Source organism: Schistocerca americana, chromosome 9, assembly GCF_021461395.2.
Source record: "Schistocerca americana isolate TAMUIC-IGC-003095 chromosome 9, iqSchAmer2.1, whole genome shotgun sequence".
Lineage (NCBI taxonomy): Eukaryota > Metazoa > Arthropoda > Insecta > Orthoptera > Acrididae > Schistocerca > Schistocerca americana.
Genome location: NC_060127.1, coordinates 46548261 through 46574378, shown reverse-complemented (window position 1 = coordinate 46574378; position 26118 = coordinate 46548261). Strand labels below are relative to the sequence as shown.

At 40.2% G+C, this 26118-nt stretch overlaps 1 protein-coding gene across 6 annotated transcripts in view; it reads right to left on the bottom strand.

Moving 5' to 3' along the window:
* The window catches only part of LOC124550878 (gastrula zinc finger protein XlCGF52.1-like), a 307814-nt gene that overhangs the window by 159171 nt on the left and 122525 nt on the right, over positions 1-26118 (bottom strand). For 5 of the 6 annotated variants that reach the window (XM_047125630.1, XM_047125631.1, XM_047125634.1 and 2 more), the window contains one exon: positions 7335-7378. In XM_047125630.1, coding sequence (XP_046981586.1) covers positions 7335-7378 — 44 coding nt within the window. Of the gene's footprint in view, positions 1-7334; positions 7379-16060; positions 16163-17250; positions 17344-19013; positions 19214-26118 lie in introns of those variants that run through there. The other variant, XM_047125632.1, reaches the window with a different exon arrangement.

Genomic DNA, 26118 nt, shown 5'->3' with positions numbered 1-26118 from the left:
CCCTCACCCTGAAAAAAAAATTGCAGGAAATTCATCTTTTCATCTAGAGGAGGATGCCAAAATAGGTTTTCGATCAGTTTGGTGGACATGATTCATCACACATGCATTTGAAATCCTCTGCTGACTGCGGTACAGAAAAGTTTGCTGTTAACCATTGCAGGTATACAGCACTAAGTCGCACACATAACATGCAACTGTATACAAGTCGAATTCAGGTTATACCACACAACTGATACACCCCAAGAAAACAATGGGGGGAAAAAAGGTTAAATGTGTGATAAATGACTTGCCCCAACATCTCTCTCTCTCTCTCTCTCTCTCTCTCTCTCTCTCTCTCTCTCTTTAGAATGCATCATCAGTCTACCATTACATCATTTTCTATGTTTGCTGGCAAATTATTGAAGATGAGTGTTCCTGAGTAGTGGATCCCTTTTTGAACTAAAGTTAAGTGCTTTTAAGTCCTTGTGCAGATCATTTTTGTTCCTGGTATTGTATGTATGAACTGAGCTGTTTGTTGGAAAAAGAGATATATTATTTAGTACAAATTTCATTAAGGAGTAAATATACTGAGAGGCAGTAGTTAGTATACCCAGTTCTTTGAAGAGGTTTCTACAGGACGTCCATGAATTTACTCCACAAATAACACGTATTACACGCTTTTGGACTCTGAAAACTTTTGTTTGAGTTGAAGAGTTACCCCAAAATATTATACCATATGACATTATGGAATGAAAGTAGGCAAAGTATGCAAGCTTTTTCATTTTTATGTCGCCTATGTCTGCTAACACTCGAATTGCAAATACAGATTTGTTAAGGAGCTTCTGCAGTTCTGTGGTGTGCTCCTCCCAACTGAACTTATTATCAAGTTGTAATCCCAGGAATTTAAGACTGTCGACCTCTTCTACCTGCTATGTTTAACAGTCTATCGCTGTCCACGAAACATGATTGTTTGCCTGGTTCCAGTGGTTCCATGTCACCTTTTCCTCGTATTCCTCTTCCCATCACATCCTCGTTTCCATGTAAAAGAATTTTCTGGACCCGGCAGACCTGTAAGCACTCTGTCATTTCCCCACATTTTGGCGTATATTCCCTTAATTTATATGTATTTTCCATCCATTTTCGTAATTTTACCGATCTTATGTCGCTTCTGCTCAAGTGATCATGACATTAGTTCTCGACATGTATTCTAAAATTTGTTGTAAATGTAGAACAGTTGTCAACAGCTGGCCCAACTGTGCTATTTTTCTGTATGCGTGTGTGCCCCCAGACCATACTACGAACATACCGCCAGTGAATCCACCTTCAGACATCGCCTCGGACATATAATGAATTGATTCGTCTTCCAACCCTATCCTGACCGTAACACGTATTTCCAGTAACTCGATAACTGTCGAATGTCACCAGATTGGTGTTGCAATTGTAATATTTAATGTAATTTAACTGATAAATATGTGATAGATTTCCTAGGACGACACTGTTCAACGTGCGGGGCATGTGGCGGACGTAGCCAGCGGTCAGAATGAATGGACATTTCTGGCTGAAGGTGCGGTCCACCACACCACTGGGCTTCTCAAACCACTCAGTCAGGGAATGGGGATGCAGTTAACCTAACCATGTCGCCCTCTGTCCAGTTGCGTAGCGAACTAATACTCAGTATGTTTAGGGCAGCATTCATGGTCAATTGTGTTGCGACTATTCTCCGTCTTTTGTGTTGAAATTTGAGAAGACTCAATATGGAGATGCTAGCGGTGGACAATTATTCCCTCCCATGTGAATTGGCCGGTTGACTGCTGGTACTACCATTCTACACATTTCCCGTCTTTATTTGGTTGATAGAACATAGATTGAGATGTTTTGTTTGTATCGAGATGGTGAAGCACAGGTGGAAGACTACCAGTGTCCACTATTTTCGAGTTTTCACGTAAAAATCTTTGCAGCATGTCCCACATAATGATCTCGCTAAAGTTTCAGCTTTCTAGACAATTTCCACACTTTATCTTCAGAAATACACTGTGCAAGCGATTGGTAGCATACGCTGTGTGGTTAATATCGAGAATAGGTGCGCAAATGGTACAATATTCTAGAAAACCATGTGAAAATACATGAAATTTTGGAAATTTTCATATGCTACTCAATGATTTCAGCATAAAAGTGTCACAAATACGTTATTTTTGGTGTGTAAAATTGCATATTGCAACTGATGGTTAGAGATTGGTAAAGAAATTCATAATTGATAAGGCATTTATCATCGACAGAACTCGGAAAGTAAATGTTCTCATAATCCCAGAGCCTGGAGACAGTCGCAACTTCCTGCAGAAATGATGGCAGCAAGTACGCCAGACCGAAAACCGTACCACTTGTGGACACCTTTCTGCTGGGGTAACGAGCCCAGCCTTCTTATACCAGTCTGCAGAGTGGTCACTGTCGAAAGGGATGCTCTGACTCCGCTTCAGGCCAGCGTGTGTGGGGGCAGCTGCCTTGTGACAGCTGGCCGTGGTGGATGACCGATTGATCTCGCATGGGATATCGAGTGCTGCAACTGTACACAGTGCATGTGCTTGTGCTTTTGTGATCTGTGCATCTTCACGGTATGAGTGTCTGGTGGTTGACAGCTACATGCAGGATGTACAAGTGATGATTTTGTGTGGCGCAGGATACAAATTGTATTTACTACAACGATATGGTATGGTGGTACAATCGTTTGTGGTGATTTCGCTTGGCTGGAGACCGGTTTCACACCAAAAAATTCAAACTTTGCTCGACTGTTAGCAGAGCAGTGTAACTGACGAAATGTCTTTGGCGATAGTTTCCATACTTCATGATCTGTAGACCGCTTTTGCAGTTTTCGATCTGTAAAGAATAGTTTTCCGCTGGAATTCTTGCAATTTGTCCGTTTGTAGAAAGTGGCACATAGAGATCCTACGCCATCAGCAGCAATTTGTAGGGTAAATTCAGTAAGAATCAATCAGAATGCTCCATTCACAGGAAGTTCCACGATGTCAGAGTGTCATAAGACACGCTTTTTGGAGGGAGGGGGGGGGGGGGGAGGGGGGGCGGGACATAGGAGTCTCTACAGACTGGTTCAAACAAGACAGTGGCAGAACAAAGGTATCTACGGAAAGTTCCGTGATGTCAGATTTCTTGCTTAAAAATTGCAAGGCCAGACGTTGGAAGTGTGTGGATTAAGCCTCAATTGCGGTTGCCCCCCCTCCCCCCCCCCCTCTTTGATGTACAGTTGTATGTGGCATGCTCGAGAGTCGGAAAAACACCGGAGCTATTCGTTTTCTCTCTAGAAGAGAAACAAAGAAAAACGTTCATTACCAAGCGTTGCGATGAACACATTAAAAAACACCAATAAATTCATGATCTTACTGAAATTGTTCTGTTTTTGACTTCTTTTCCAATCAAGGTTCAGTTTGCAATAACAGGGAATACGACAAGAGAGAGGAGGGAAGTAGAAGAGGAAGAGGAAATGGACAGAGAAGGGGGGAAGAAACGGATATAAAGAAGGGGGAGGAGGATGTGAGCAGAGAGATGAGGGAGTTTGGGATAAGAGATGTAGGGTATCCGTCATTAACTGCTGTCATCAGTGTGCGGTATGCTGTTTTATGCTGCTGATTCAGAAGCTGGGACCTGTGTTCAAACCCATTTATTCAAAGTATTCCGATCTTATTGACATTTTCGTTCAGTTTCTCAATAAAATGCATCGTGTAGGGGTCAATTCGGCTCTGAGATTCCCAATCCGTGCAACATCTTGCCGGACAGAGTGGGGGGGGGGGGGGGGGGGGGGGGAGTGGGGTCAGAAAGAGGAGATGTACAAAAGGAGGGGGAGGAGGGCAGGGCTAGAGAAGGGAATGAAGAAGGAGATTACGATGTACATACATACGCATTTAGCAATTGGGAGGCACTAACGGGTTTGCTAGTAATAATAATACTAACAACGAAAACAAATGTTCAAGAATCAGCACACCACCACATACGCAGTGTCGTACATTTAGGAATAAAGGTTTCACAATAGTGGTTGCGTACGAAGAAGTGTGTGAAGCGAATTACTTTTGTACACCAAACACACTTGATGAATCCCACATTTGCGCATCCAACCTGTAAATTGCAAATGCGTCTGCAACAGAACTATGTCGACCTTTTAAAGAGTTTGCATTCATCTACGCAGCCATTACGGTGGGAATTTCAGAAATGCGCAAGACAACCTACTGTATGTGAGGGACTGTAGCTTAAGAAAATTATTCCGTTGCACATTAATCTCTTCTAAAGAACCTAGCGTAGCATCAGAGGTTTTATGAATCATATGCTGGAACATTCTGAAGAAATGAAGATCAAGTGGTTGATGAATGGAGTTTGTATTTGCTGAAATTAAGTGAATTATGATTTTGTCTTCTAGTAAATTATTTTGTACGTACAAGCCACAAAAACCACAGGCGTCCTTGTGGGGCGTGTAGGAATCCAGTGTTAGCAGAAGTTTCTCTTCACTGACTTGTTTACTTCCACTTCCTGTAGAAGTGATCTGAACAATTCATTTTGCTGGAGGAGTGAGAATCGACGAATAAATTTGGTGCTGGGAACATGGACTGACACATACGATACTCTTGAAGGACTTACAAACAGCTATGGATTAAGTTACCTGTCTGTGAAGGCAATGTAATATTAGTGTGTGTATGGGCTGTCATGAGATGACGGTATTTGGATTGTGGGGCGCTCAACTGCGCAGTCATCAGTGCCTGTACAAAGTCCCAATTTTTACACAGTCCCATTGTTACTGTCCAATTTTTTACACAGTCCAATCTAGCCACTGTTACAAGTGATAGTGATGATGATGATGATGATGATGATGATGATGATGATGATAAGAAGAGGACAACACAAACACCCAGTCCCTGAGCAGAGAAAATTTCCAACCCGGCCGGGAATTGAGCACAAGACCCTGTAATCCAGAGGCAGTGAAGCTAGTCTAGAATCTCTAGCACCAAATGTGCGACCCACAGTCATGTCCTTATTGAATTCAATTTCTTTGGCGTTTTAGATACATATCTGCATGTGTGTGACATGTTATGTTAGCAAGAGTCGTCTGTTGCCAGTCCTCTGCCGTTTCTAGTGTTGTTTCTGTTCTGGTACATTTTCACTGTAACAAAAGATTTGACTTTATGGCTTACAATACAGTTTTTACGCTTCCAGCACAAGATCCAACTGTCACTTGCATCAAAGATTGGGAAGTTTAACTGTTTTGCTTTCGTTTTTGTCCATAATTTGATGCCTACATTGTAGTCACATCTAACCTCCTGGGGACGCTGTTTGAAGGTCGCTATGGCATGCAATGTAACATGTTTGCGCTTCTCTTTCAACACATTAATTCTTCACTTCCATACTGTTGTTCCCATTGATACAATGTACATCGTGCAGAAAATCTAGTGTGCAACCTGTTTTAACTGTAGACATCGTGCGGTGTGCCAATGTTTGGGTTGACTTAGGCTGCTTTTTAATGTTCAGCCAATATCTGAGCATTCTGATTTTCTCTTTTCTGGAATAGAAGACTATCGTTTTCTCCTTTCGTCATAAATTCATCACTTCCATCACTTGAGGACTCTTCTGGTGACGATACCGAAGACCTTGACTCTTGTCCATACACTTGGTCACAAACAAACGATTCCTCTCCATCTGGTGTGTGCTCGTCAATGTCTAATGTTTCCTCATTGTTGACTTTCGACGCCTTCTACTGGTCAATTATATACAGTAGGGATGCTGCACACTCTCTTCTTCAGTTATTTCCGTTGTTGTATGTACACAATCATCACTAGGTAACAATTCAACAAAAAATATCATAGCAATCCATATTCTTCCATTCTGATGGTTTATGTTTATTCAGTGAAACTACAAGTGTCCTCTATAGGTTCATAACTTTCAAATAAGCAAAGCAAAAGCGGACTGCCAATAGAACATTGCTATAAACTCCAAAAAGTCTTTCTACATACCAGGAACATGTTGTCCCATAAATCATTTCACACACATTACAGTACAAAATTCTGGTATGACCAGGGCTCAAACACAGGACCCTTGGTACGACAAACTAACACTACACCAACTTCCCAACAAGAGGCACCCACAGTTATGCTTTTCCAGCGCTCCATAGGTCAGGCGTTACTTATTATTTACCATTTACACACATAGTCCTGGGCAACAGTGCATATTGCAAATTCTGCATAATGTCCCTCTAATGTCACCAGGTGGTAGGTATTTCTGCAGTGGACAGTGACAAAAATGTTTTGGCTCACCAGTGTATTTATCTGAACAATGGTCTATATCACTATGCAATAAGAATCATGCATCTGATTTACCATCTGCTATTGCAGGGTGGGATAACCCTATTGACTGTTTCGTACCAAGAGGACTGTACATAATTAATTTTAGGTTTTTTTTTTTTTTTCAAAATCTGAAAAACTACTGCTGGAACATACGTGTAACAGAATGTCATTGCCAACAACTCATATGGACATTGTGCTCTCTCTGTATGTAACTGTAGAAAGGAGGAGCTACAGTTAAAGGGTAGTGAGTTTTAGGGCATGTCGGTGGCTTGATCTCCTGAGCAATAAAGTTGGTTCTAAAATATCACAATCACGAAGGATATTATATTGATGCATAAAATAGGTGTGTTCCATCTAAAATATTTGGGTGACTAATAATATAAACATTATTTTACATTTGAGCATTTGTGTCATGTTGTACATCTTCATTACACAACCTGAGGCAGTTTCTGGAAGAGGTGAGCACGTGTGGATTTGATGTTTTCATGAGAACACCAATGGAAGAGAAAGAATATGCTAAATGATAATATTTCATGAGTGGCTGAGGGCTACATTCATCAGTTTTCTAACAGCAGTGTGTATATCGTGACATAAATGTTGCAAAAATGCATCTATCAAGCAAGATAGTATAGGACTGAAATTATTGTTAAAACATAACAATTAATGTTATCTTACAAATGTAATACTGCGAAAAGTGAGGCTATATTTTCATATGCTGCTTCTGGTCTCAATAGATGAACAATTTTATCAAAGGTACACGTGAGTATTTCAACGTGTGGTATTTCCCTAACAATGTAGATATTAACTAACGATAAGTATGCATGTTATTCGTGGAACAAGAGACTTTGGCTGTGAGACAGCAAAATGGACATGTCAACATTACAGACACCAATCAACAGCATGCAGTATACTGTGCATATGTATGTATAGCCAGAGATTCTGCTGAGCTACTTAAAAGTGAAGCTGCACACAACTCATGCACAAAGTACAAAACAAGAGATACAAGAAACTGTACAATACCTTTCTGGTTCACTGCTTGTTGACTCCATTTCATTTTTGAGCTCCTGAAATAGAATTAAAAGCCCCTATAATAATAATAATAATAATAATAATAATAATAATGACAGAAAAACTGCATTGATACATTCACTGCATAAGAAGATGGCAGAACTCATGTTACTTCCTATCCAATGCAATATTCTATCTCACTGTCTCCTGGACCCAGCACAATTTGAAGGCAAAATTGGCAAATATCTAGCAGGTTTAAGACCAAACAGATCTTGCCCAGAGGAAACTATAATTCTAAAATATTCTAAGACATCAAAAAATGTGCAACTGGAAAGTAGTTCGTATCTTTGAAGAATTTAAAACAGTTTATGACTCAGTAGCCCATAAATATCTCTTCAAAAGCCTGAAAGAACGGGTCTGGATCTCAAAACTACTGCAACTATTAGTTAAACAGTAAATGGTGTAAAATCTATAGTAAAACTCATGTGAAAAATTTTGGCACATTTTGACACTAAAACAGGAGTGAATTAAGATTATGTGTCTTAGAAAAAGTAATATAATACAGCTGGAAACTAAAATAAGAGCTTAAAATTGACAAACACATCAAATTAGCATGAACCGTTACTAGGACAGGCTGCTTAGCTTTTGGAGATGGCTTTGTGATTCTATGCCAGGATACTCAAACAGCACAAAAACAAATAGAAATTCTTAAAAAAACATAAGCAGGAGGATCATTTAAAAAACGAAGTACATGTCTACCAACGATCTGGCACATAACCTTACAAAAACTACATACAGCCCTATCTCCCTCTCCACCTCCACCTTCCTCTCTTTTTTTCCTACCTTTCACCCCATTTCAGTATCTTTTTTTTTTCATCTATCCCCCTCAGAATTTGTGTAGGCACTGAGTAATCTGTCTGTCAACTCCTGCCTTGCACTATATCGCTATGCCCTCCTTGCTTCTTGTGTCCTTCTTTACCATCTCCCCACCTCAATCAGCTCAGGCAACTACATTCAAAAACTGATAATCATTAATCAGTGCACTTAAGTGTGAATTGTGAGAAATAGTGTAACCTTTTTAGTGATACCAATACCTAAATAATCTCACAACCAAAGCTAAGTATTGAAGTTTTATTCTTAAATATTGCTGCCTCCACCAAAGGCATGTGGTACTAAAATGTATCGACTGTGTAGCATTATATCCAGATTGCAAAATTCAAGTACTTGAGAAATATTATAACAGTGGTCCTAAATTGTGTCATGGACATATGATGGAAAACAGGCAATAGCCGATGAAGCATTCAACACAAAGAGGAAATTGCAATTGAGAGTAAGATTGGCCAGATGCTACACATGGGGACAGATTTATATGGCGCAGAGATCCGGGTATTGCAATAATATGTGGAAAGAATTCTAAAGCACTGCAAACTTATATTGGGTGGAAACTAGAGGATGAGAGCATGTAAGGCTAGGTGAGGAACAAGGAGTAGTTGGTAAAAGTTAGGGAAAAAATAAAACTCATCATCAATAGGAAAAGTGGATATACCACATTTTGAGACACCTCTCATCTGCTGTAACTCAGGATGGGGGGGGGGGGGGGGGCAAGAAAAGAAGATAGGATCTGATGGCCAGTGTCGAAGAGGAAAGCAAAAATTCTGTGGAAGTAAAGAGAAAACTGCAAGACAGGGGGGGTGAAAACAAATATCATACCTGAATCTCCCACAAAGTAGAACAATTACAGATAACTGACAATATTCAGCCAACAAATAATTCATGCAAAATTATTATTTTTAATATATTTTGATGGGGTAGTGATGTTAGAATATATATTGTATGAGAACACTTACTGCAAGTAAGTTCAAACACAGGAGCTTCTACTGTATATGTCAATAAGAGGATTTAATGTTATTCCCTTCTTTGACCCATGAAACTGTCAAATTTTGAAGATACCAATGGCCTGTCACTGTGGCCATATCCTGCTTGTCACTTGTCACTTTCACTTGCACTGCATGAGTCAAGAGTCATGTGACTCAGTGTGCTTGATATTGTAATGAGATCTGTGGCATATAAGGAAATCTCATAACTGCTGACATCATCTCCTCAGGCTGAGTTGTATGAGCAGAGTTACATGCACACATCACAAAGGTTGCAACATAATGTTGATTTAAAACTTATCAAACAAGTATGAATCAAGAAGTGCTTACACAGACCCAATGGACACAGAACATGTAGTAGTAGTAGTAGTAGTAGTAGTAGTAGCAGCAGCAGCAGCAGGGGTAGTCATGGTGGTAGTGGTAGTGGTCGTTGGTTACAGTTCAAAGATTGGTTTGATGCCACTCTCCCAGCTAGTCTATACAGTGGAAATCTCTTCACCTCTGAATGACTACTACAACCCCCATCTACTTGAACCTGCTTACTGTCTCCCTCTACAATTTTTACTTCTCATACTTCGCCCCCATTACCAAACTGATGATTCCTTGATGCCTCAGGATAAGTCCTACCAACCACTCCCTTCTCTTGGTTAAGGTGCGTCACAAATTACTTTTTTCCCCAATTTGCTTCAGCACCCACTCAATAGTTACTCGATCTACCCACTCAATCTTCAGCCTTGTCTATGTTTCACTTCTGCACAAGGCTATACTCAAGGCAAATACCTTCAGAAAAGACATCCTAACATTTAAATTTATATTAGACATTAATCAATTCTTCTGTTTCTGCAAATACGTTCCTTGCTACTCAGGACTCGAGGCATGCCATCGACAGTGTGGCATGTGACCGGTTCTGGCCAGCCAGGTGCACAGACTAGCTATGTGGCTCCAAATGGCAACAATCCCGGTATGAGAAATTTTGATGCTTAAGAGGACAGATAATGCTCCAAAAATGGTGGAGTGTCAGATAAGTTGGAAGATGGGTTTTTACAGCTCTTCAAGAATCTATAATAATTCGCAATCAAGTATTAAAGCAGATCTCAATACATATGTGATTCCAGAAAAAATGAGGTACATCCAGTGACACAACAATATTTCAAAATCTTTAAAACTACAGAAGTTAATATTTCACAGCAAATAAACATTTTCACAATGAATCTCTGAATTAACAACTTTTAAATGCTTCATGTGATTTCAGGATACAGTATCTCAGATGATAGCATTGCACTATAGCTATTATTTCTGAAAGCTACCTACCTGTATCCATTTAATTTCCTGATTTATTATGTTGTTATATCTTTTGGTTATGCGAAAGTTTGTAAGAACGTCATATCCTCCACAATTACACACAAAATTAATACAGCATGAATACATTACATTTTGTCATAATTGTGTATTTCTTTAATGAGCAGTTTACTAGTTTGTCAATAACTTTATTTAAATATTAATTACAACTGATAATACAAAACCATGGTAATTTAAAAATTGGAAATTTGTGGTAACGTCTTATGGGACCAAAATGCTGAGGTCATCTGTCCCTAAGCTTACACACTATTTAATCTAACTTTAACTTACGCTAAGAACGACATACACACCCATTCCCAGGGGAGGACTCTAACCTCCAACGGCGGAAGCCGCATGGACCATGACATGATGCCTCAGGCTGCGGGGCTACCCCCTTCGGCTTAAAAAGTGGCCAGACACTATCTTTGTAAAAGAGTGCCAAAAGACGCTTCTGCCAAGCAGGTCTCAATAATTGTTTAAACTACATCTGACGACAATCTGTAGTCATTTATTGTGAATACCTTTGCAGAAGAATACTGGCTTATTTGTTAATGGGCAAACCTTTATTTACATTTATTGTAAAGGGTCTGAGTGTGACTGAATGTTTATAATATTTATTTTGTTTAAATATTGTTGTAATGTATTAGTTTAGTCTGGAAAGTGGTCAATGTTGGTGAAATCATGGCTTTAGAATGTAAGGACGATGTATTTTTGCTGGAGACGGCATTCTGCCAATGGAAAAAAAATTAAATGATCACATGGCATTGATGGCCAGGAGGCGCCATCTGGGGAAGTTCGGCAGCCGGGGTCAGTAATGCAATTCCTATTACAGTTATTACTCACGGTCAAGAACACTTCTTAAATGTAATCATTTAGTAGTTCTCACTTACTATTTCATTTAGTAATTTCCACTTACACTTAGCCTGCTGCCGCAGTTACACAATGTATCTTCACCGTTTTGTACTCGATACAATGATCACTGTGTTTGGATACATTTGCGCAGATCAGCGTGTCATTTCATATTATCGTCTGCTGCTGCCGGCCGCCAGCTCACCTCTGTCTCGACAATAATAACGCCTGACAATCCATATTATTTAGTTTGTCCAAAAGCTGCACAAGGGCAGGTAGGGGGGTCCAGGGCATGCAGGCACGCCCCCCCCCCCCCCCAAAAAAAAAGTCATCTAAATGAAACACACAAGACCTAGTTGGAGTGTAGTAAAATTGAAAGATATTTTGATTTTCGATCATATGACGCACTATTGATAATCAGCAAGACCAACGATAGCTTTGAACTGTCTATAAAAGCCATACTGCTACCGGCTATCGCACATTCGTATTTTAGCCAAGACTAGTTGTTGGCCTTACTTGAACTCCGCCGCTGTTTTGTTACTCAGTTCAGTTCTCACTTGCAGTTGATTTTAATGTAAATGCCTCTGCTGATTGTTTTGTTCTGTGTGCTGTTGTGACAATTTCTAATTATAGATAAGTTTGTAACGCAAAAGAACAGGAAACCCGATTTTGATTCGTCTGGTAGCATTATGATGAGTTCAAAATATGTACACACTAGTATATCAGCCTAAATAAATATCAATAGCTGTTTAATGTTAACACTAGAGTCATTATTTGGCTGGTAGAACTTTGGCATTGGAACACTTCAGTACTTCACAAGGCAGCGGAGCAGTAAATATCAATAACAACATTAAATTGAAATCAGTGCATAAAAATACACTTGGATTATTGGTCTGTGTAGCTCAAAAACCGCATTGGTCAACAAAAATGTAGCCCAAATTTCTTTAAAAAATTTGCTTAATATTCTATCAATAGTGCAGCCCAAAAGGTGAAATGCCATCCAATCTGGTCACCCAGGTGGAACTCGATTATGAACACCAATCCCGATACGGAAGGGTGGGGAGGGGTTCGTGGAGAGCACAAGACATATGTGTGATGACATCAAATTCTATATAGTTTGTTCCTTTCTAATAGATCTTTTCAGCAGGATGCTCGAATTTGTCTGAGCCAACTGTGACCTGCATTCTCCCTCCCCATTGCATCGAAAATCTATTTATGCTGTTGTAGTACTATAAATGAAGCCAGCAATTCCACGCACAATTAAATCTCAAAATAAGCCTTCATCTATCAAATGACTAAACATGCACAACGAAAGGAAAAACCTACAATGTCAGAATTCAATCTTTTGTTGGGGCGTATTTTAGGATAGTGTGGCTAAATTTGGCGTTAATGGGCTGTCGCAGCAAGCAAACATGTTTTCTAACATCATCCACTGCATTTGGAAAGTTCTACATGTTGTATAAATCATTTACAGTATTTAGACGATGTTACCTGCAGCGACTCGTCACCTATTGGTTGGACCCTAGATGACTGGAGAACAATAGCATGGTCGACGAGTCCCTATTTCAGTTGGCAAGAGCTGACGGTAGGGATAGAGTGTGGCACAGACCTACGAAGTTGTGGACCCAAGTTCTCTACAAGACACTGCGAAAGCTGGTGGTGACTCCACAATGGTGTGGCCTGTATAGACATGGTCCAACTGAAAGATCACTGCAAAGGGTAATGTTCGGTTCTTTGGACACCATTTGCAGCTGTTCATGGACGTCAGGTTCCCAAACAACGAAGGAATTTTTATGGATGACAGTGCACCACGTGAAAGGGCCACAATTGCTTGCGACTGGTTTGAAGAACATTCTGGACAATTTGAGCGAATGATTTGGCCATCCAGATCACCAGACAGGTACCCCATTGAACATCTTATGGGACATGATCGAGAGGTTAGTTCATGCACAAAGTCCTGTATCTGCAACACTTTCGCAGTTATGAATGGAAATTACTCTGAGGATCTGCAACTACTTGTAAGATGACTGAATGAAAATGTTTATAGTTATAAACATTGTATCAGATTTCAATGAGTATTTTAGACTATAGTCTACTGAGCAATGAACATCGCTATTTTTTAGCTAACAGTAACAAACATCTCTGATCACTGGCAAACTCAGCAATGTAAACATAGTGCGGTGGGAAATGGCTCTAATTTCTATTGCAAGCAAATATACAATACTCACGAATTTGAATGTAGGGAGCAGAAGCAGGAATTCTAAAACGCCACCCTGGGAAGGGTTCTAGTGGAGGTGGTTTTCCAGTGCCATGGCGCAAAACCCGGCGATTGCGAAGGTTAAACAACCATCTGTCCTCTCCTAGGCCAGCCAAATACCGGCAGCGAAAGTATCACCGACCATCAGGGTTCAAGTTGTATTTAAATATACGATACGTGCTTCTGCCACCAGCAGCACTAACAAAAATATGCTTTGCTCTATGAGTTAATGCCAGGAATTCTGGATAATGAGTGCAATACATTAGTGTACAGTACTTCTCGCGAATTTTAACTTGGCATCTGTCGGGCAGGGTTTGCGGGAAGAGGGGAGAGCGGAAAAGCTATTCCGTGTTGAGTGAGCGGTTGCCAGGGGAGGAAGGGGGGGGGGGGGGGGGACAAACTCCACCTCCATGTATTGTAAGCAGCCAGTGCAGGCAACAGTAACCTGTGTTTTGAGCTTCCACGCGCTCCTGATAACCGATTTTCTTTTCCGAAATGGAGTACAAGGTAGCCCTCACAATGAGACAGCAAGCACATCACTCATTTTCGTAAAAATCACATAAATTACAGCACAACAAAAGACAGCTCAGCTCAGCAACAAAGGAGACGACAATGCAGGGAACACCGGCTAATGGTATGCTGCGCTGTTCGCAACGAAGATCTGCAAATCACTAGGGTGCGAATTCTCCCGGCTGCTACTGATTGTAACTGGGGAGCTGCATAGCAGGTTACAAACTACAGCGTTGTAGTAATTTTTTGTGTTTAACAACTAGTGTCTAGCGCTCTTATGTTTTGTTTTTATGACTGACTGAACATGTCTGAAAAGAATGCCAAGAGGTATGTACGACATTTTAGAAAAGAGTGGTTAAGTGAGGAACAAAGGATTCATTGTTAGAGATGCCCCTTGGGAACCTAGCAGTGCATGCTGTAAGTATTCCGATGCAACTTGAATGTGCATTTGTCAGATGTACTACTTCACGGAAAAAGTAGGAAACATTTAAAAGCAGCTGAACCTTTTCCATCATCACGACAGTCAACATTGCCATTTCACTCCATCGAACATACACATGAATGTGCAGCTGTTGAAGCTGCTCTTAAGCTGGGTCAGCACTTGCACGCCACGAACCCCCAGCGACGCGCTCGCCGCTCGCCTTTCATTCGTTGGAATTTTTGGTTGAAACGAACCTCCGGCGATCCACAGGATACCCACTAACATATAAGTATTCAGTAAGCTGTAAACATGCTTAGGCGAGGGGAAAATCTCGGGATTATGGTGATGAGTGGTATGGCATTATTAATGGCAAATTTGTCAATAAACAAAACAAAACAGTGGCACACTGAACTTTAAGAAAAAAGAAATAATGCAGAACTTATGATGGATTTGAAGTCACAACAAATAAGTGGTCAATATATAAATTTCTGTCGAATGGTACCTTCTGACTTTGAAAATCTGATGCAGAAGATTGGACCGCATATTTCGAAAGAGGACACTAATTTCCGCACGGCAATTTCCACTCAAGACAGTTGACCATTAATATTTGTTGTACATAATTTGATTACTTCTTGTTTATAATTTGCTGTGTTTTTTCGTAAGATCCTGACCAAATACGCGATGGTGGGTGTGGATATAAAAAAATTGACTGATCTATTTCTGTTATATACATATATAAATTTCTTTTTCATTAAATAAAGGCAAATAAAATCAATATGATTAATTCTTCCAGGTTAGCAGTAACACTTTGATTTCTTGCCATGGGAGATTTATTTACTAGCCTGCAGCATACTTTCAGGATTTCTAAGCAGTCTATTGCACTAATAGTACCACAAGTCTGTGCAGCACTCATCCACGAGTTACAAGGATATATCAAGGTAACATATTAACATCGCTGTTTAACTCTTTTAATTTTGAAAGTTGTTTTATTTTTTAAATATTTTATAAGTACAAAATTAAAGGCATTTTACACAAAATCATCAAAATCCATTAAACTAAAGTTATGTTACACAAAACCTGAAAACTGTTCTGAAGTTACTGATGTAGCAGGAGATGGTTGAGAAGAGGTAGGTGTCGAGGAATCAGATGGCGGGAGCAGGTACTCGTTGCAAATATTGCACAATGCACTGTTTAGAATGTATGGGGTGATATACATTTTCTGGAGGGATTTGCCAGTTCTTGGAATGCTGAGCATTTTGAGGAACCCAATCAAAAAACCCTTTATCGGCTTTCACAAGTACGTTAAAAATGGCAAGCTGTATCGATTTCTGCATTTCAGGCGAATATTTCTTCACTTTTGCAGCGACGTACGTAAAAAAGGCATGTATTTTGTCGGACTTATTACACAACTCTTTCTCCAATTTCTCTGCAGCAGTTTGTAAAATGTCAAACGCACTCATCACTGAGTCGCTAGCATCAGTTCGCTTACGCTTGGTAGGTCTGGCAGTAGATGTTGACCCTGTTGGCTGCCTGTAGAAATGTTGAGCCTTGACTCAATGTCATCTTCAGTTCTAATAATCTCATCCGTCTCCTGTAAATTACAAGTAATAATCAACAGTAACCAATATTAATTATGTATTACTATTATTACGTGACTAACATAAAAATAGGAGCCTATTTAAAAACATTAAGTTGTGTCATTCACCTCAGACCAATAATGGAGTAATTTTTCAGTCACCAAAACAATTATCAGTCCTGTCTTACAAATATAATGTATAAACTCAACCCCCCCCCCCCCCCCCCCCCGCCCATGGTTAAAGTAAGTTTTTGTATGATTTCTGTTTCAGCTACCTGCGACACTTGCAGCTTGGAAGGGAGTAAGCAATATATTTGAAACACATTGGAAGCTACCTCACTGTGTTGGTGCTCTGGATGGGAAACATGTCCTTTTTTAAGCCCCAATGAACTCGAGTACAGAGAACTTCAATTATCAACCAATCATCAGTATTGTGCTTCTTGCATTAGTGGATGGAAATTGTAACTTTATGATTGATGGTGTAGGATGCCAAGGAAGAATTTCGGATAGAGGTATTTTTCAAGGAAGCAGGCTGCATAATACGATAACTGGGAGCACATTGAGACTTCTGGTAGCAGAAAAGCTGCCAGGGTGTTCTATGCAAATACCTTATTTCTTTGCAGGTGATAATGCATTTGCTCTAAGTGAAAACCTCATGAAGCCATACTCTGGATACTTTGCCAAAGCGACTCCTCACAGAATTTTTAATTATTGCTTGAGTAGGGCCCAACAGATAGTCGAGAACGCCTTCAGTATATCAAGCTTAGTATTTTGGGTTCCAAGAAAAACAGTGCTTTTGGCACCTGAAAAAGCTGAGGTGATAGTGATGGCAGTCATTTTGTTACACAATTATCTAAGGACCCATTCCTCATATTTGTACATTCCTGCTGGCATTGACCATGAAAAGAATGGAGTTTTATTTGAAGGGTCATGAAGGGTCCAGGGAGAAGATAATATGACGTCTTTGTTACCACTGAGACACGTCCCCCGACAATCCACAAATTATTGTCAAAAATTAGGGACGAAATATCAGATTATTGTATGAAAGAAGGATTCCTAGAATGGCAACACAACTATGCTTGAGTACATCAACATCATCTTACCGTCGTTAAGTCCTTTTCGTGGTATGTCCCTGTCCTCCAGAAACTTGGAAGCTTCATAAGCAAACCACCTGCTTACATAAACATCGTCTCTTCCTGAAAAAATAAAATATAGAATGAAATAAAACCGTGTTTTAAAAAAATACACAACTGTACAGTACTTACGACTGTTGTTATAAAAGCTCGTATGATGTATGTAAATAAATCACTTATAAATGAAAATGAAACTTATTATTTTATAATACGAGGGTAATCCCAAAAGTAAGGTCTCTTTTTTTTTTTAATAAGTACGTAGACCTGTTTATTTCTACGATGGTTTACATCAGTTTACAGCTTGAACATTTAGCTATTTTTCGACATAATCACCATTTCTGTCGATGCATTTTTGTAGACGCTGTGGCAGTTTTGTATGGCCATGTCATACCAGCTCGCCGCCATGCTGTTCAGAAAGTTATGAACCTCTTCTTTCACCTCATCGTCGGAGCTGAATCCCTTTCCAGCCAAACGTTCTTTAAACCTAGGGAACAGGCGATAGTCATTGGACGCCAAGTCAGGACTATAGGGTGGGTGGGTGATTATGTTCCACTGAAACTGTTGCAGGAGAGCAACGATTTGCCAAGTGATGTGTGGGCGAGCGTTGTCATGGAGTATGTATACACCCTTGCCCAACATTCCTCTTCTCTGGTTCTGAACTGCCCGTTTGAGTTTTTACTGAGTCTCACAGTACCTGTCAGCGTTAATTGTGGTCCCAGTGGGAATAAAGTCGACCAACAATACCCCTTTCCAATCCCTAAAAATGGTTGTCATGACTTTACCGGCAGACGTGTGTTTTTTTTTTTTTTTTTTTTTTTTTTTTTTTTTTTTTTTTTTTTTTAATTTCTGCTGCTTTGGCAAAGAAGGATCCCGCCACTGGCATGATTGTTGCTTGGTCTCAGGTGTAAAGTGGTATGCCCAGGTTTCGTCACCCGTGACAATTGAGTACAGAAAGTTGTCCTGTTCGGCTGCAAGGCGGCAAAGAAATGCGAGGGAAGCATCATCTCGTTGCCGCATGTGGTCCTCAGTCAGCATGCGTGACACCCATCTTGCACACACCCTCCGGTAGTTCAACGTTTCCGTTAAAATTCTGTGAGCGGTGCTTCAGGAAACCTCAGGAACGTGCAGAGATCATCCAGGGTGATCCGCCGATCTCCACGCATGCTTTGCTCAACCTTCAACACTGTCTCCTCAGAAATTGATGCTCTCCCGCTCCTTTGTTTGTCGTGAACTTCGGTCTGACCACCTGTAAGCTCTCTACACCACTTACGAACATTTTTTGACATCCATGCACGACTCACAATACACGTCCGTCAATTGGCAATGGATTTCAACTGGCGCAGTGCCTTTGTGTTCAAAAACCGAATAACTGCGTGCAATTCGCACTTGGCGGTAACATCCAATGGGAGCTCCATTCTTGATGGCTGCCAAGCCAAGACTGAGCACCTCAGTGCAACGTGCGCACACACAGCACGTGAAACACTCTTCATAACAGTGTGACCAACTGCCACACAAACAGAGATCTGTACTTATAAAAAAAATAGGGGACTTTACTTTTGGGATTACCCTCGTTCCATTCATTTTCTTAATATATATTTTTTTCCGAATACAAAATTCTTTGCATAATAATAAATGACAGTTGTGATCGGCCACATCGCTAAACTTGTCAACTAATTTAATTATCACAATTAAGAGATTTAGGTACATAACATCTTATTAGATTCACGACTTACCTTTTCCTGTTCCCATGCTGTTTCTCAATTTGCTCTTCTCCCATCGGTATGAAGAGAGCAAAGATATTGTTTTTTCTGCACTGGTCCAGAGATACATCCATCTCCGCAGGTATTTCTCGCCAAGCATCTGCTTTCATGTGTTTCCCGCCATGATCCTTATGCTGCGGATCCCGAAGAATGTATTGTTTTCTATATTCATCAATTAGTTTAATTTAAGTCACTTCCGACCACTCCATATTTAATCGCTGGAAAATCAATCACAAAATCCCTTATTGAAGCCTGACAATAATCTAAAGATATTAATCAAAAATTAATATTTTAGGTCGACTTAAAAATCCCTCTTTTCTCGTTAAATCTTGCAAAACAATACTCACATGCACGCTAAAAACGACAAACCTTTCGCGCTCCCATCCAAATCTGAACTGTGAACATTCAAAGTGTTCGTTGGAAAAACCGACAGGAGATGGATCGCGGTGCATTGCACAAGCGCAGCGCACGCGCCCAGTCCAAATATGACGAACCCAATGCACACGAGCAGCGCGTGAGACTCACCTTACGGTACTCTGCTCGCGCACTGTAACTCGGCGCCTCACGAGCAGGGTTTGTGGGCAGATGGGAGAGCTGACAAGCTATGCTGCATGGTGGGTTGGGTTGCGTGTGCAGCAGCGGTGGGGGGGGGGGGGGGGGGGGCAAACCTCCACCTCCATGTATTGTAAGCACTCAGTGCAGGCAACAGAAACCTGTGTTTTGAGCTTCCATGGGCTCCTGATAACCAGCTTTCTTTTCCAAAATGAAGACAGCCCCTGTGATGAGCCAGCAAGCGGATCATCACTCATTTTCGTATAAATCACAATGAATAAAGCGCAATAAAAGACAGACCGTGACAGACAGCTCAGCAACAAAGGAGACGACAATGCAGTCAACAACCAGCTAATGGTACGCTGCCCTGTTGGCAACGAACATTTGCAAATAACTACGGAATGAATTCTCCTGCTACCGATCAGGATTGGGGAGGTGTGTACCAGGTTACAGACTTCAATGTTGTAGTGAGTTATTGTGTGTTTAACAACTAACGTCTAGGGCTCTTTTTTTGTTTTTACGACTGACTGAACATGTTTGAAAAGAATGTCAAGCAGAATGTATGACATTTTAGAAAAGAATGGTTAGGTGAGGAACAATCAAAGGCCGGGTTGTTAGAGGTGCCCAGGGAACCTAGTAGTGCGTGTTGTAAATATTGCCGCTCTAACTTGAATGTGCGTATGTCACACATATTACTTTACGGAAAAAATAAGAAACATTTACGAGCAGGTGAACCTTTCTCATCTTTACGACAGTCATCATTGCCATTTCACTCCATCAAACATACGTATGAACATGCAGCAGCTTAGGCTGTCTTACATTGTTTGTAGTTAATCACTGTGCAATTAGATCCATTAACCATCTTTCAAATCTAACCAAGAAACTTTTTCAAAGTTTTGACCATGCATCTCTTTTATGGCTATACCATACGAAGAGCTGTGCTTTGATCAGGAACATTCTCTTCTAGCACTTTAAATCAGAACTACAGAAAGATGTTGGTAATGGATATTTCAGTCTTCTTATAGATGAATCTACAGACATTTCTGCCACCAAATTGTTGGCTGTGTGCATACTTTCCAAAACAACAAAGCAGAGATACTTCCATCTTTTTAGGAATTGTTTAATTAGGACAGGGGAATGCTGAGTGTATTGTTACTGCAGGAAAGTCATTACTTTCAGATTATGGCCTAGACATTCAACAAATGAGAGGGACTGGTAAGGATAATGCCTCAGTAATGGTGGGTATTAACAAGCCGATTTACCAGAAACTGAAATATGAGGTCCCTAATCTTGTATTGATCCCTTGTGCTTGCCATTCAGTTCAGTTAGCAGTGTCCTCTGCTGCCCAAATGGCACCAAGGAATCTTGACTTCTTAATTTGTGAAACTTATTCTTGGTTTTCAAACTCTTCTTTTCGACTAGCCATGTATAAGGAGTTGTTGAAAGCCTTAAATAATGGAGACGAACCCCTTAAACTTACTGACAAGGTGGCTATCGATGGAAGTTGCTGTTAATCGCATTTGAAGTCAGTGGCTTGAACTACAGACACATTTTGAAATGTCCAGACATCAGACTGAGTGCTACACAGCTGAACTATTATGTAGTATGTACTCTGATGCCATCAATAAGCTTTATCTTCTGTTACTTAGACCAATTTTAGAAGAATGTCAAACGGTCAATAAAACATTCCAATCATGTACAGCAGACCGTTCAAAGCTACTGCAAGACTTAGTACTTCTTATTGTAGGTCTTACAAGGTGGACTGTCGTCCCCGGTTATAAGAGAGATTTGCTAATGGTGGATGATAGAAAATACAAATCCCCTCAATATTTATCTTGACCATGAAGCAGAGGTTTCATTGGTAAATATGATGAAAAAACATAAAATTAATGCGGAAATCGAAAAAGTTATTCACAGTAGATGCGAAAATTTTCTGCTTTGCTTAGCAGAGGAGCTCCATAGGCGACTGCCGAATAATGTCAAGGTTTTGCTAAAAGTGTGCATAATTGCTCCATAACAGTATTTGAGGGTGGTGAAAGAAAGTAAATCCCACTAGCTCAGGAATTTCAATTACCTGACACAGAAATAACAAGAACTGACTTTGATTGAATGGAAAAATGTCAACAGTACAGTAGAACTTTGGCAAGATATCGCATCGTATAAAGACGCTAGTTCCCTAAAGCCTTTTCAGGAGCTCTCAGATCTTGCAGTGATGCTTTTGGTGTTATCTTGGTCAAATGCTGAGGTCGAAAGAGCATTTAGCATGCTCAACAATGTGAAAACCTCCATCAGGAACAAACTTCAAACCAATAAGATAAACGCAATTCTCATTGTGCGGACTCGATTTTGGCGTGTGAACAAGTGCTGTCATAGTTACGTCTTATCAGTGCATGCTTTGAAAAAAATTGGCACAACGGCTGCGCACCGAGGAGACCAACAATCCAGCACATCAACTGAAGAAGAGGCAGAGGACGATGTGGATGAACTGTTCTTGTTTTAGTCAACAAAGGTGAGTAAATATCTTTAAATTTGAAACCTCCTGACATATTAAAACAGACAGATGATCTGTGAGGAAGTTTCATGCCAGCGACCACTCCGCTGCAGAGTGAAAATCTTTCTGGAAGCATCTCTAAATTTTTGCATCTTAAAGTTTTAGTGGCAGAATGACTGTTCCATTAAATTTTGGGCGTGCTGCACATGATTTTGGATTACTCTTCTAATTTTTCGGCTGCAAACTGTCCAGCCGTCCGTCTGTTGCGTCATTCTTCAGAATGAGGATTTTACAGCAGAAATATGAGAAAAAGAAGCTGAATCTGTGCGACTGCACGTCCGAAATTTGATGGAGCGTATTTACATTTGCTTGTTACTGTCCCATTAAAAAGTGATGTAGTTACATAATAACATATATTATATATTTTGGCAAAGTTCGGCAGATTTTTAAATGTTTGTCCGTCTCGTAAGCTAGAGATGAGTATAACATTTAAAATAAATTTTAATTGTTGTTGTTGTTGTTGTTGTTGTGGTCTTCAGTCCTGAGACTGGTTTGATGCAGCTCTCCATGCTACTCTATCCTGTGCAAGCTTCTTCATCTCCCAGTACCTACTACAACCTACATCCTTCTGAATCTGCTTAGTGTATTCATCTCTTGGTCTCCCTCTACGATTTTTACCCTCTACGCTGCCCTCCAATACTAAATTGGTGATCCCTTGATGCCTCAAAACATGTCCTACCAACCGATCCCTTCTTCTGGTCAAGTTGTGCCACAAACTTCTCTTCTCCCCAATCCTATTCAATACTTCCTCATTAATTATGTGATCTACCCATCTAATCTTCAGCGTTCTTCTGTAGCACCACATTTCAAAAGCTTCTATTCTCTTCTTGTCCAAACTATTTATTGTCCATGTTTCACTTTCATACATGGCTACACTCCATACAAATACTTTCAGAAACGACTTCCTGACACTTAAATCTATACTCGATATAAACAAATTTCTCTTCTTCAGAAACGCTTTCCTTGCCATTGCCAGTCTACATTTTATATCCTTTCTACTTCGACCATCATCAGTTATTTTGCTCCCCAAATAGCAAAACTCCTTTACTACTTTAAGTGCCTCATTTCCTAATCCAATTCCCTCAGCATCACCCGACTTAATTAGACTACATTCCATTATCCTCGTTTTGCTTTTGTTGAGGTTCATCTTATATCCTCCTTTCAAGACACTGTCCACTCCATTCAACTGCTCTTCCAAGTCCTCTGCTGTCTCTGACAGAATTACAATGTCATCGGCGAACCTCAAAGTTTTTATTTCTTCCTCATGGATTTTAATACCTACTCCGAATTTTTCTTTTGTTTCCTTTACTGCTTGCTCAATATACAGATTGAATAACATCGGTGAGAGGCTACAACCCTGTCTTACTCCCTTCCCAACCACTGCTTCCCTTTCACGTCCCTCGACTCTTATAACTGCCATCTGGTTTTTGTACAAATTGTAAATAGCCTTTCGCTCCCTGTATTATACCCCTGCCACCTTTAGAATTTGAAAGAGAGTATTCCAGTCAACATTGCCAAAAGCTTTGTCTATGTCTACAAATGCTAGAAACGTAGGTTTGCCTTTCCTTAATCTGTCTTCTAAGATAAGTCGTAAGGTCAGTATTGCCTCACGTGTTCCAGTATTTCTACGGAATCCAAACTGATCTTCCCCGAGGTCGGCTTCTACCAGTTTTTCCATTCATCTGTAAAGAATTCGTGTTAGTATTTTGCAGCTGTGGCTTATTAAGCTGATTGTTCGGTAATTTTCACATCTTTCAACACCTGCTTTCTTTGGGATTGGAATTATTATATTCTTCTTGAAGTCTGAGGGTATTTCGCCTGTTTCATACATCTTGCTCACCAGATGGTAGAGTTTTGTCAGGACTGGCTCTCCCAAGGCCGTCAGTAGTTCCAATGGAATGTTGTCTACTCCGGGGGCCTTGTTTCGACTCAGGTCTTTCAGTGCTCTGTCAAACTCTTCACGCAGTAACGTATCTCCCATTTCATCTACATCCTCTTCCATTTCCATAATATTGTCCTCAAGTGCATCGCTCTTGTATAGACCCTCTATATACTCCTTCCACCTTTCTGCTTTCCCTTCTTTGCTTAGAACTGGGTTTCCATCTGAGCTCTTGATGTTCATGCAAGTGGTTCTCTTATCTCCAAAGGTCTCTTTAATTTTCCTGTAGGCAGTATCTATCTTACCCCTAGTGAGATAAGCCTCTACATCCTTACATTTGTTCTCTAGCCATCCCTGCTTAGCCATTTTGCACTTCCTGTCGATCTCATTTTTGAGACGTTTGTATTCCTTTATCCCTGCTTCATTTACTGCATTTTTATATTTTCTCCTTTCATCAATTAAATTCAATATTTCTTCTGTTACCCAAGGATTTCTACTAGCCCTCATCTTTTTACCTACTTGATCCTCATTACCAACAGATAGTGGTCAGAGTCCACATCTGCCCCTGGAAATGTCTTACAATTTAAAACCTGGTTCCTAAATCTCTGTCTTACCATTATATAATCTATCTGATACCTTTTAGTATCTCCAGGGTTCTTCCATGTATACAAACTTCTTTCATGATTCTTAAACCAAGTGTTAGCTAAGATTAAGTTGTGCTCTGTGCAAAATTCTACCAGGCAGCTTTCTCTTTCATTTCTTAATCCCAATCCATATTCACATACTACGTTTCCTTCTCTCCCTTTTCCTACTACCGAATTCCAGTCACCCATGACTATTAAATTTTCATCACCCTTCACTATCTGAATAATTTCTTTTATTTCATCATACATTTCTTCAATTTCTTCGTCATCTGCAGGGCTAGTTGGCATATAAACTTGTACTACTGTAGTAGGTGTGGGCTTCGTATCTATCTTGGCCACAATAATGCGTTCGCTATGCTGTTTGTAGTAGCTTACCCGCATTCCTATTCATTATTAAACCTACTCCTGCATGACCCCTATTTGATTTTGTGTTTATAACCCTGTAGTCACCTGACCAGAAGTCTTGTTCCTCCTGCCACCGAACTTCACTAATTCCCATTATATCTAACTTTAACCTATCCATTTCCCTTTTTAAATTTTCTAATCTACCTGCCCGATTAAGGGATCTGACATTCCACGCTCCAATCTGTAGAACGCCAGTTTTCTTTCTCCTGATAACGACATCCTCTTGAGTAGTCCCCGCCCGGAGATCCAAATGGGGGACTATTTTACCTCCGGAATATTTTACCCAAGAGGACGCCATCATGATTTAATCATACAGTAAAGCTGCATGCCCTCGGGAAAAATTACAGCTGTAGTTTCCCCTTGCTTTCAGCCGTTCGCAGTACCAGCACAGCAAGGCTGTTTTGGTTATTGTTACAAGGCCAGATCAGTCAATCATGCAGATTGTTGCCCTTGCAACTACTGAAAAGGCTGCTGCCCCTCTTCAGGAACCACACGTTTGTTTGGCCTCTCAACAGATACCCCTCTGTTGTGGTTGCACCTACGGTACGGCTGTCTGTATCAGTGAGGCATGCAAGCCTCTCCATCAATGGCAAGGTCCATGGTTCATGGGGTGGGGGGTGGAAATTTTAATTGCGCCTTTTTATTTGCAAGAAAATACGAAGATATCCGAGTCTGACAGATTTTAAATGTTCGCTCGGTGCGTAAACAAAGAAATGAGTATAACTTTTTCAAATAAGTTTTATTTTCTCTTCATTTTTGCCAGAAAATATGGAGACATTTCGGGTGTACAGTGCGCCACTTACAATCAAAACTCCAATTGTAATTATCGTAAAATTGGCCTGCACGCTTAGTGTCGCTAGCTCTATGTACGCAGTCTTCAGACTAAAACTCCAATTACAGTTATAAAAAACTTCACAAAAGTAGGGTTTAGTAGCGTGATAAACGCTCAACTGTATGGAATATGTAATTGTTACAGTAATACATCAGTATGGTACATATTTATATGTACTAAAAAAGTGACTGCATGTGGTATAAAAAACAGGATGT